The sequence below is a fragment of the Eulemur rufifrons genome, chromosome 4 (assembly GCF_041146395.1).
Source record: "Eulemur rufifrons isolate Redbay chromosome 4, OSU_ERuf_1, whole genome shotgun sequence".
Taxonomy (NCBI): Eukaryota; Metazoa; Chordata; class Mammalia; order Primates; family Lemuridae; genus Eulemur; species Eulemur rufifrons.
The window spans coordinates 21,216,354-21,228,581 of record NC_090986.1 but is presented as its reverse complement, the minus strand read 5'-3'; the positions used below and the strand labels follow the sequence as shown (position 1 = coordinate 21,228,581).

Below are 12,228 nucleotides of genomic sequence, written 5' to 3'. Positions count from 1 at the left end.
GTAGTCTCCCCTTCCCTGCAGTTTTGGTTAACATGGGTACAGAGTTTCACTTTTACAGGATAAAAAAGTTCTAGAGCTCTGTTCTCACAACAACACAAATTACTTAACACTACTGAACTGAATACTTAAAAATGATTAAGACAGTAAATTTTATGTGTATTTTATCACATTTTTTTTAAAACTCCAAAATAAAGAGAAATACAGAGAAGGATTTGGTTTATCAAATAAAGTTCATTCAAAACAAGTGGGGGGAAAAGCGTATAGGGACGTAGGGTCCTTCCCTCAGCTGCACTCGACAGGGCCACGGGGTCAGTGCGAGTGGCGGAACCAGGAACCACGGAGGCTGGCGGAGTCCAGCAGGCCTGGGTTCGTTCCCGCTGCCGGCCTCCCCATAAGCTGCCTGACCTAGTTTCCTTATCTATTAAGTGAAGATAATACCACCTACCTTACAGAGTTGAAAGGATGAAATAAACCGAGATGACACATAAACTACTTAGTGCAGGGCCCAGTGCACCCAGGTGACACTCAGCCGTGCCGTGAGCAAGGCCCAGAGAGGACCGCCCAGTGAACCTGGCCCTCCTCAGAAACGCCGTCCACAAAGCTCTTGTCCTCCTACCTCTCTCCTGAGCCTGCTTGTCCACTCTTGGATGAAACGTTTCGTTTCTTCTGTTGCAGCTGAATCCCTAGGGTACCAAGACCCAAGCCCATCGTGTGCCGAGTACCTGCTCTGTCCTGGCATCTTACCACTCTTATTCCGAAGTCCATGCTGTTTCTAATGCGGCCGTTCTAACCTCTCTGCTTTGTGCAAGTTCCCAGCCCTGGTAGCAGCCTCCCCTCCTGAGCAGATGACGACGTCACCTCCTGTTGACGGAGCGGCTTCTGAGGGAGGGCAGTGAGCGCTCTCCTGCTAAGTGCCCCGTCTCCCCTCCACGACACTCAGCCTCATGCGGTCTGGCTGGTCGTGCGTGCCAGCGCCACTCCCTGCGATGCCAGGGCTTTCCTTCTCCTGCGGTCGCTGCTCTGTCTGCCCCTTTCCCTCTTGTCTCGGCAGCAGGCAGCGCAAGACCCCCCGCCCGGGGCCAGCCCTTTGCTGCCCACAGTTGCTGCCTTACTGATGTCTTCTTGGGGACCTGAAACACACTCTGGTTAACCGTATCTGAATAAAACCTTCCCACCAGCCTTCTAAGCAGGCAGCTCCTGTCCCATGGTTTCCTTTCTGGTTCACACCAAGGCTCGCAAATACAAGGGCTGTGTGCCCTGTCGAAGGGCTGGTGGTGCAGCGGAAGGAGAGGACGGTGGGAGGAACAGGCTCCTTGGTCCCTGCGTCCTCCCTAAGCGCCACTCAGCCCATAAAGACAAAGGCGGAAAGCGCAACAACATTCTGGAAGACAGACGGAAGCGGGCGGTAGCTGAGTTAGCAGCATAGAGACGCCAGAAACCCGAGTTCCTGCGGTGGTGAGGAGCGAGCCAGCGAGAAGTTAGCTGACCAGTACCCGCAACGCCAGAAAGCTCCAGAACTGTAGGCCACAAGTGTGGAAGGCGAGGGCAGGGCCAGAAACAGGAGAGGCTGCAAGTCTGTACAAGGAGCAGAGAGACCTCATAGTCTCCCCTCAAACCCAGCAGAGGACAGTGGGTTCCCTTCTAGAGAGTTGTCTGGAACGCCTTGGTATTGGGAACAGCAGGTCCCGCTTGAGGTGGCAGCCTGAAAATGGGGGTGAAGGGAAAGTCCCCAGCCATGGAGATTGTTGGGGGCCCCCAAACCTGTCCCCAGAGTCCCCACACGAGACCTCCAACTGTTGGGCCGTCTCTGCCTCACTTCTAAAGAGCGTCTCAGTTTCCCTACAAAAGGCCAAAGATTACTGACATTTGCAGAAAACCTGTTAAAAAAACGCAGATAGCAAAACAGAGAAACGAGGAATTTAGGAGAAATAGAGGAAAAGAAAACTTAAAAAAAGTATTGTGTCTGTGAAGGACACGAAGCTAAGAAAAACAGAGAACAAGAAAAAGATTGTGGAAATACGATGGCAATTTGTTTTTCCAGACAGTCTTGCTCTATCACCCAGGCTGGCGTGCAGTAGCGCGATCATAGCTCACTGCAGCCTTGAACTCCTGGGCTCAAGGGATCCTCCCGCCTCAGCCTCCTGAGTAGCTGGGACTATAGGCACATGGCCACCACACCCAGCTAATTTTTTAATATTTTTGTAGAGACGGGGTCTTACCATGTTGCCCAAGCTGGTCTCGAACTCCTGGCCTCAAATGATCCTCCCGGCTCAGCCTCCCAAAGTGTTAGGACTACAGGCGTGAGCCACTGTGCCTGGCCACAACATTTTTTAAAATAACAGAAGAATTGGAAGGTAAAGTAGAATATAAAGAAAAAGACCCGAAAAAAGGAGAAAAGATAAGAACACTGGCGGATTAAACCAGGATATCTACCACCTGAATACTGGGAGACCCAGAAAGGGAACAAAGAGGAAGGAGAGGGAAGAACATTCCCCCGGGACCCAGAGTAATCAGTATTCATGTTGAAATCCCAGCACAGATCCACCAGTTACATCATAAAATTTCAGAATCCAAGGGATTCTGGGCCACTTGTCCATGTCCGGGGGTGTCACCCCCCCAGACCTTGCTGGCTGGTTGGTGGATGCATCTTTTGTTTTCTTGCACCTGCAGCCCCAGCTCCCAGACGCCTGCCACAGGCTGTCATTAAGCCTTGCGGGGTAGACGGGGCTGCGAAATGCGGCTGGCAAGAGCAGCCCCTCCCCTTCCAGCCTTCATTTCCATTTGCGTTTGAGTCACTTTTACACAGATCACTTCTGTCCTTCTGTAACAGTTTGTGGCACAGACCCAGGCGAGTGGTAAACATTTACCTTCACACTGGAGCCAAAGTCGCTCCAGTGAGTCACAGTGAGTCACCGTGAGGCATCATTACCCTCGAAGACCTTGAAAAAGGAAACGCTGAAAGGTGTGATTGCTAAAGTTTTGCCGGGTCATATTGCCAGGACTGCAATGTAAATTTAAGTACTGAAACTCAAATTCTTTCTTGTAGCTGGACTACAGGTGGTTATAAAAAATACACATATATATGTGCTTGTTATTTCTGATTTTTCTATAAATTTATTGTGCAATTTTCAAAATCCTTTTTGAAGGATTGAAAACTGCTCAAGAAAATGGCAGGCTAGGTGTGGCGGCTCACTCCTATAATCCTAGCACTTTGGGAGGCTGAGGTGGGAGGATTGCTTGAGGCCAGGAGTTTAAGACCAGCCTGAGCAGGAGCAAGATCCCATCTCTACAAAAAATAGAAAAATTAGCCAGTTGTCATGGCACATACCTGTAGTCCCAGCTATGCAGGAGGCTGAGGCAGGAGGATCACTGGAGCCCAAGAGTTTGAGGTTGCAGCAAGCTATGACAACGCCACTGTACTCCAGCCTGGGAGACAGAGCAAGACTCTGTCTCGGATGGATGGATAGATGGATAAAGGGAGGGAGGCAGGGAGGGAGGGTACGTGGAAGGGAAGGGAGAAAAGAAAGAAAATGACCATTCTGCAGGCCTTGACCACAGGACAGGCTGTCCCCATCTGACAAACAGCTGAGATGAGTGCCTTTTCCCGGATCGCAGCTATAGATGGTGATTGGCGTTTCTGGGAGCCTCAGCACACAGTGGCCAAGAGCAGTGGGTTCTCTGGGCTGCGCTGGGGGCTCAGGAGAGGAGCAGCTGCTTGCCCAGACAGGGTGGGTCTGGGAGGTCACTGCTGTGGCCTGGCCAGGGTGTCCTTGGGCCTTGAGCTGTTACCACTGGGGCAGGGGGCCAGGGCTGAGAATGGTGACCCTAAGGGCTTGCGGGAGGCTGAGGCGGTCAAGAGGCCAGGCCTGTGTGAGACCAGAGGCCATCCTTACTCAGTGGTCAGGTGACGAAGGCCATCGCAGAGCTGGGAGGACACTCAGCCTCTGCTGTGGCTTCCGTGCGGGGGACACCAAGGGGCTGTCATGCAGCATGGGCTGCACGTGGTGGTCCCTGTGAGAGCCAGGGCAGCCATGTGAAGGGGAAAGTTCTGCTTCAGTCCATCCAGGGACAGGAGTAGGCTGGTGAGCCCCGTCTTCCTGCTGCAGAAGACGGGTGCCTTGTCTATTACAGACATGTCAACGAAGTCACAAGCGTGTGCCCCTTTCCCTAGACCAGGGATTGGCAAACTGCAGCCCGCGGGTCACATCTGGCCTGGTGTCTGTTTTTGAACAGCCCACAAACTAAGAATGGCTTTTACATTTTTAAGTGGCAGAAAAAACTCAAAACATTTCATGACATGAAAACTGAGTGACATTCTAGTTTCTGTGTCCATGAATAAGGCCATATGGAGCACAGCCACACCCATTCATTCTCATCCGGTCTACGGCCAGCAGAGCGCCAGGCGCTGGGAGGGACGCAGCCGACAGACCTCCCAGCATCTCCTCCCTGACCCTGTGCAGGCAAAGCCTGCGACCCGCTGCTGCCACTGGCTGACACGTCTGCTTCCTTTCTCCTTTGTAGCCGCTCCGTCCGAATGGCCCACGTCTTCCTGTACGGCACCCTGAAGCGAGGCCAGCCCAACCACAAGGTCATGCTGGATGGCGCCCACGGCTCCGCCGCCTTCCGCGCACGTGGCCGCACGCTGCAGCCCTACCCGCTGGTCATCGCTGGTCAGTACAACATCCCTCGGCTGCTGAACCTGCCTGGCACGGGCCGCTGCGTGGACGGCGAGATCTACACGGTGGATGAGCAGATGCTGCGCTTTCTTGACGACTTCGAAGGCTGCCCGGCCATGTACCAGCGCACGACGGTGACGGTGCGGGTGCTCAAGGACCCGGGTGAGGACAGTCCCAAGGACACGCTGGCGGCTGACACCACGGTGGAGTGCTTCGTGTACAGCACGGCCACCCACCCGCCCGAGTGGGTCCACCTCCCGTACCACGACAGCTACGACTCCGAGGGGCAGCACGGGCTGCGCTACACTCCCCGGGAGGACAGATGAGGAGGGCAGGGACTGCGCTGCCGCCAGGGGGCGGCCCTGGGGTGTGAGTTTAGCGCAGCGCAGCCCGTACGCACTCAGCGCAAGAGCGTAGCGGTGCCTTTCAGCAGAGTCTTTGTGAACAATCTGTGGGAAAAGCAAACGATCTCTTTCAATGGCAGCTGATTTCACAAATAATTTTGACATACTTGAAATTGTCCTCGCAAATCTTTCTTTCCAATACTACTTAGTTGCTTGCTGCTTAAAGAGCATCATGGGCTTGAATGTACTGGATAAGAAAAATTTAGGATTTTGATTCCCCTAAATGGCATTTGGAGAACTTGTATTATCATACTCTTCTTTCTTCTTCTTCTTCCCCTCCTCTCCTCCTTTTTTGCTTTGCTTTAATCTATCTGAAGATAATGTTTAAAATGAACATAGACTTTGTGTGGTGGCTGGATTTAGCAGCCCTACTCTATTGATTCTGTTCCGTAGCACCTAGGAAAAAAAAATTTTTAAATAAAAGCTGATTTTAGGTTGCTCAACATCAACATAATAAAGATCCTCAAGAAAAACATGCTGTTTGGGGGCACATATAGCATCGTTCTTCTTAATTTTTAGATCAAGCTTACACAGAAACTATTGAAGATGATCATTTAAAATTAAACTAGATGTTCTGGGAAACAAAATATAAAAATGGTGGTGGTATGTTTGGCCCCTTTTGTTTTTTTGGTATACTTACTTGGTAGAAGGTTCTTTTTATTTTAATCTAGAAAAATAACGAACACCCACTTGCTGGCAGACACAGCTGAGCACCCCGGACTTCAAATGGAGGTTTATCCGAGTCCAGATCTCAGCAGCCAGGCCCGTCACGGCCTCCTGAGGGAGCAGCATTTTGGGGGTGGCCTTTCAGAGAAGAACCAACACATTAGTAATTTGTTCTTCAGGCCTGACAGAAGCTTAGCTTCCGAATACAAACAGCACTTAAAATAATTTTAGCAAGGCACGAAGTACCAATTACTACCCACCTCCATCTGATAATTTGTCAGCATAGACTCAAATCGGCGCACGACTCTGCTTCTGCTCACCAGTAAAGTATGAAATGTATTCCAAGAATTTCAGAACCCACTGGAAATGCAGCTGCTGATCCTTAGCAACCTCATTCTCCATTGGGAGATCTCACTTACGCTTCAACTTAATGGTAGACTGTGATCGCTAACTGCATCTGGCACAAAAACATGATCATTATTTTTAGCCTCTTTTTCTTAACTGGAAACTTGCTTCACAAAAACACAGAAAGGCGAGGCTAACACCAGCTGATGAGCCTGTGGCAGCCGCACCCACTACGGTTGTGAGGGAGGCAGCCCCGAGGCCTGTGGCAGTGGGGACAGAACGGCAGCCTGCTTTGCCTCAGAAGAGTGGACGGACCCGTGTCAGCCAGCAAGCCCTGAGGTGGCCTCCTGAGGGGACAGCCATCAGTGCTCCACCCACGTAGAGCCACAGCAGGAAGGGGCTGGGCGAAATCAGCATCTGGGCTCTCTGGTCTTTCGAAGTTACGACTAATCAGCAACAGGAGTCAGGTCCTCAGTTGCAGAATAAGGTAATCAGATTATAAAATGGCAAGTGCTAATTTGATAAAAACTGAAGGCAGAGAACTGGAATCCATATAATTTTTTTAAAAGGATCACAAAGATATGCTAGTATTTACAGTCTACTGGCACAGCCTGTAGCCGATGTGTACATTGTCTTCATTCAAAAAAAGGGCAAACTAATATTTAGACAAATGCTTGGTTTTATTGATTTAATTTTGACACTAGGAAATCTCACAGCAGAAGTACAAATCATATGTACAAGTATTTATATCAAAAAAATTTCCATTGGTGCTATTTTGGCAGAATGTTGGTTTGACTTATGTGGAATAAACACGACGACGTAAAACCTGCTGCACAGGAGCGTCCCTGCAAATGCTGGAATAAACTGAGTGTGAGAGGACAATACAAATGGCTAATTAAATCGGGTGATGACTGAAAGGCTATAAATGCTTCATTCCAGTTCCACGAGCAGATCTCCTTCTCCAACTGTGTCTCCAGCTTTACAATGCACGGATTTTACCTTGAATTAAAAAACAAAAATGGGGGAGGAGGGTAAGAATTATCAACCAGAACAAGGAGGGAGCAATCTCTTACTTGGTTGCTGGAAGCGAGCAGCCTCGCAGGCTCGGGAGCACAGGTACGAGCCGCTCCGCTCCAACCCGTGCGAGGGGAGCCTGACAAACGTGTGTCCCTGCCGTGGTGGCTGTGACTGCACCTTCCCCGCTCCCATCCCTCCAGCCCTCGTCAGCCAGGCCGAGGGGTGCCCTCTGGGAGTCTGAGCCGTAGCTGGCTCGCTGGCCCTTGCACTGGCTCGCTCGGGCCCAGGCAGCATCTGAAAAGTCTAAAGGGTTCATGCCAGGGGCGTCCCAAATACCCCGCCTCCCCGTCTTTCCACGGTTTTAGGTTGTAGAAATATTCTCGGAGAGCTAATGGGATACCTAGTGTGAAAGACAAAAAAAAGGACAAAATTACACAACAGTTAAAACAGGTACTGATTAAGAGGAGGACCTCCCTAGCTGATCATCACCTTCCTTTTGAAGGAAACGAAATATTCAGGAGCTGTGTGGCTGGATGGGTTGCCCTTTGTGGCACCGTGTGGGAATGTGGAACTGTGCCTTCTACCAATTTCTCTTGATTTTTATCAAGTTTTGCTTTCCCAAATTTGTGTTTACATTTAAAATTAGAAGGGAGGTGGTTGGAGTAGGGATGAGACAGTCATTTGACTTCTTAGAGGTTCTTGTGTGGACGTGAAGATGGACAATGGGTTGGAACTGATCGGCTGCACGGGCAGTTGGCAAACATGAACGATGCCAGCGACGTCTGGGGTGGTGGACTGGCCTGCGTCGCTGCCCCTTTTTTCCTTAAACTCAAGCCCAGGGTCTTTAAGAACGATGTGAACCTATGCAGTGGATACTTCCAAGGCCTGGCTCGCAGATGCTACTGCACTGAAGAGGCCGCCTCAGATGTTTGCCTATGATGTATTTTTAATGATGCTACGATTATTAGAGTAAAGGATCTGGTTCCTTTGTGAGCCTCTTCTCTGGGAGGAAAAGTGGCCCTCCCAGGCAAGAACCAGGGCCTGCTACTCTGCGCTGGGGCTTCGAGCCGCTCCTCCTGGGCCCTGCTGGGTTGGATTCAGGAGGCCTGGGGATGGTGACAAGGGTACGGAATGGACAGGAAGGACTTCAGTTTACAGGGTCAGGCCAAGAGACAGAGTTCACCGGGTGCCTATTGACACCCTGTAAAGCAGCTTTGGGCTGCTGAGGGTGAGAGAGACCCAGGCCATGAGGAAATAAAACACGCTGACAGATGTGACCCACACTCCGTCAGGGCACTAACGTTAGCACCTTTGTCCAGCAGCATGGGGGCCTTGGCATGCATCGGACACACATCTCTGTCCCCCACGACCAGGCCGAGTTCTCCTCAGGGATGGAAATGTCACGATGCTAGTGCAGCATAAACTTTAAATAATCCCAATGAACAAAGAAAAACATTTTCACCTTCATAGAAACCAGTGTTTTCTTGTTCATTTTAAAAAGTGATTAAATTTAGAAAGAATCCCTAAAAAGCTGCAAATTATGCCATTCTACCCTCTAAAACCCAATAGAGTCATGCAGCTGCTGGCTCAGGGCCCACCTGAGCATGGGCCTAGACCTCTGCTTGCCCAGCTGGGACCAAGCAGGGCGCCCCCTGGGCCCTTCTCTGACAATCAGTTTCACTGCCCTCTGGGGTGACAGACAGAGGCTATGGCTCTCTGAAGCAAACTTGGTGAGAGTGGACGGCTCTCTCTCTGCACCTGACATCCCCAAGATGCAACACATGCAGGACACAGCCGGCCTTTGCTGCTGTCCCCAGCCCCACCCCCAGTCAGACTCCACCATGCAGATACTTCCAAACCAAAACATCCCTCACAAAAGGATCATTTACTCACTAATGGCATCTTTTTAGTCGCTGGTAGAATAATGAAGTTATTGCTTAAAAGGACTTTTCTATATTTTTTTCAAAGAAAAAATGCATTTAAGCAAGTTTTGCCCTTAACAAATTTCAGAACTGACAGATCTCTCCTTTTTTCCTCCCTGAATCATTCAGTTGTGCACATGTGCATGGGCTCAGCCCCTGATCTGAGATTGAATTGTCCTCTTTGTGGAGAAATTATCTTGAAGAGTTGCATTAATTTTTGCAATCTGTAAAACCGTTTCCTGCTGTGTCACAGAAGTCTCAGATAACTAACTGCCTCCAAGACAGATGTAAACATTAAAAATTAAAGACTCCTTAATTTGAAAGACATTAAAGTGAAGAACAGTTGTTCTTTGACTACCTGAACATAATACACAGACTTTTTTGGAGGCCCATTTTCCACAAGGCAGGGACACATCAGTGACAGTGAGAAGAGCCCCCCAATCTTAATGTCCTCTGTAAAAGGGGGGTCTAGAAGAGATCACCCCCATGGTCCCTTTCAGGCCAAACTGTCCATGACTCAAAGGTGGAAGTTCTGCTTCCATCGCAAGGCCGGCATGGGCTGGCGGGAACTTGGGGACATACCTTGCCAGTTTTCCCAGCTGTCATACTGTTCTGCATTTTCATGGCTTCAATCACACAAATTTCCTGACCTTCTGCTACCTGGAAAATGAATAAAAAATGGACATAAGTCTTCAAAGCATTCTCATTTTGTAATAATGCTTAAGAACAAAGCCATTAAGAAATTCTTTGTCAAATGCATTGAAAGTTTTGCCTATAAACAGTAGCAACGATCTCTAATGTTTCGTATTCCAAGTTCATCTCTAGGGACAGCAGATAAAGGCCACTCCCTCCATCATCAAGTCCTTGTTAGAAAAAATCCTGACACTGGAGGATTGGGGCCTCCCTGGGGATCTCCGAGTCTGCCTTTGCCATTGACAGAGGTGCTGCGAAATCAGAATGTGTTCCACTTACCTGAAATGTCCAGGATTCCCGGAAAGGCAGATCTCTACAGGCGGAAGTATGTGAGGCTGCCTGGGGCTGAGGGGGAAAGGTGACGGCTGATGGGTACAGGGTTTCTTTTTGGGGGTGGTGAAAATGGTCTGAAATTGATCGCAGTGATGGCTGCACAGCTCTGTGAATAGACTAAAACCACTGAAATGTATACTTTAAAGGGGTGAACTGTCTCACATGTCATTTTCATCTCAGTAAAGCTGTTACCGAAAAGGTGGGACATTTCTGTCTGTACCCCTGGGGAGCTGGGAACAACAGCTCAGCGTCAGGGCCCGAGGACCACAGTCCCAATCTCCACAAACGCACCAAATGCTGACGAGGAGGCCACTCCCAGAAAGCGCCTTCCTACCCAGGGCATGATTTCTCGAGCTCTGCCCATTCCCTGCAAGGAGGCCGGGAGCCCCCGGGCACTCGCTCAGGCTTCGCGCCGTTTCCCTTTCATCACGGGGGAGCCCGGCCGGGCCGGGTACAGGCCAAACCCGGGCTTCCATGCAGGAGTCAGCTGTGACTAACAGCCGCCCTATTCACTTTTCTTTGCCCTTGATGGGTAAGCACCAATGAGCTGGGCCAGATTTTTCTCTTACCTTTGTGAAAAAGGGCCTCCCAGCTTTTCAAACGGGAGAGTCCTGTTTCCTCGGGCAACAGCTCTGGGGGGCGTGGGGGGGGGCGCACTGGTGTGGGGCTCCGGCCGTTCACACTGTGGCTATGCCTGTCTGATGCCACAGAAGTGCCTGGAGAATGTTCTTTCCTGAAATCCCCAGATGATCTCCAAGTCCCCCTCCAGGCCCCCCGTGTGGCGCAAGCTGTCTTGCTGGCAATCTGGAGTGCCTGAGCCCTGTGTATTCTTTTCCTCTGCTGTTCAGGTGGTGGGCTGTCTTTTCCTGGCACAGAAATATAGGAAGAGAGGGGATGCCAGGCCTGGCTGCTGGCACGGAGGAGAGACACTGCGGAAGAGCCGGGCTTGGAATCGCTGTCCCCGCTGCCCTCTTTGATTCACTTTCACCTGGCACCTGCATCCGTGGAGCGTGAAGAATCAGCTCGCGAGGGCTATTCTTCACAACGCAGGGGGACGGAGGAGAGGACAGCGCAGAGACAATGCAGACGCCCCAGTCAGGGGGTCAGAGCAGTCACTCCCTCACTTCAGCATTTTAGAGCCTTTTTTCTCTCTTCAAAGGCAGGCAGGGACCAGAGAGACAGGGAGGGCAAGTTCCAGTGCAGCACACCTGCCACCTAGCTCCACGCGGGCAAGCCCGGGAGGGGCCTCCTAGTCAGAATTTGGACTCACTGAGATGGACCTGACCCAAGGACTAGGCACCCAGGCACCAGGGCACTTTCTAGGAAATGGATTGGAGACTCAACAGGATAGAATGGAAATCCCATCCGAAAATTAGGAACTAACTCTCCACCTCTGGGCTCTGGTCACTATTCCCCTCACAGGCAGACAGGCACCTGCCACGGGTCCCCACGTGCTGGCCTCCCACGTCCCCACCTAGTCCGCCTAGTTCCTCTGTAGCGTCTGGGGGCCCAGGGCTGGCTGAGCAGCTTCTTGTGGCTGGCACCCTCTGCCAGCAGGTGCACCCCCTTCTGCTCATCCTGACAGCCACTGCTCAGAATCTGCTGGTCAGACAGACAGCTGCTTTACCCGGGTCTTCAAGTAAGTGAATCAGCTGTTAAAGTGCAAATATGAAGAAGAAACAAGGCCTGGAGATTTCCAGTGGTCACGCCAACAGGGCAAAGTCCAGCCTGACCATGGTGCCCATAGGAGAGGCGCCGGAGGGAGGCTGGGCCAGGTGACAGCTCTGCCCCAAGCTCCACCCGAGCCTGGGAGCAGCAGGAGGTTGACAAGGAGTTTATGGGGCTCCGCTGTCACTGCCCACGGCCATCCTTCCTGGCCTGGCTCTGTGTGCTTGTTAGGTGGGAAATTTGCATAGAGGAGACATGCAGGTAACCATAAGGGCTGGGTCCCCAAACATTAATCAGAACAAAACCTCTGCTTTAACCAGAGACAATCAGGAGAAGTGGGAAGTCCCAAAGTTAAAACAGTCCCTTTCTCTGGTTGAGAGACTCTGGCAATTTAATTAAAAGGACTTTAAAGAAAGTGTGTCCTGGCCAGGCATAGTGGCTCATGCCTGTAATCTTAGCGCTCTGGGAGGCGAGGGTGGGAGGATCGCTTGAGATCAAGAGTTC

At 50.9% G+C, this 12,228-nt stretch overlaps 2 protein-coding genes across 20 annotated transcripts in view; one reads left to right on the top strand and one right to left on the bottom strand.

Annotated features, from left to right (window-relative positions):
- Nucleotides 1-5,562, top strand: part of GGACT (gamma-glutamylamine cyclotransferase) — a 43,721-nt gene extending 38,159 nt beyond the window's left edge. For 9 of the 10 annotated variants that reach the window (XM_069467621.1, XM_069467616.1, XM_069467623.1 and 6 more), the window contains one exon: nt 4,522-5,562. In XM_069467621.1, the coding sequence (XP_069323722.1) occupies nt 4,535-5,002 (468 nt within the window). In that variant the 5' untranslated portion in view covers nt 4,522-4,534 and the 3' untranslated portion in view covers nt 5,003-5,562. Of the gene's footprint in view, nt 1-675; nt 2,999-4,521 lie in introns of those variants that run through there. The other variant, XR_011233481.1, reaches the window with a different exon arrangement.
- A 1,167-nt stretch (nt 5,563-6,729) lies between these two features.
- The window catches only part of PCCA (propionyl-CoA carboxylase subunit alpha), a 360,250-nt gene continuing 354,751 nt past the window's right edge, over nt 6,730-12,228 (bottom strand). For 5 of the 10 annotated variants that reach the window (XM_069467605.1, XM_069467609.1, XM_069467614.1 and 2 more), the window contains 2 exons: nt 9,613-9,690; nt 6,736-7,090 (listed from right to left, as the gene is read on the bottom strand). In XM_069467605.1, the coding sequence (XP_069323706.1) occupies nt 7,022-7,090; nt 9,613-9,690 (147 nt within the window). In that variant the 3' untranslated portion in view covers nt 6,736-7,021. Of the gene's footprint in view, nt 7,091-9,612; nt 9,691-12,228 lie in introns of all 10 variants that reach the window. The other 5 variants (XM_069467613.1, XM_069467615.1, XM_069467608.1 and 2 more) reach the window with 4 other exon arrangements.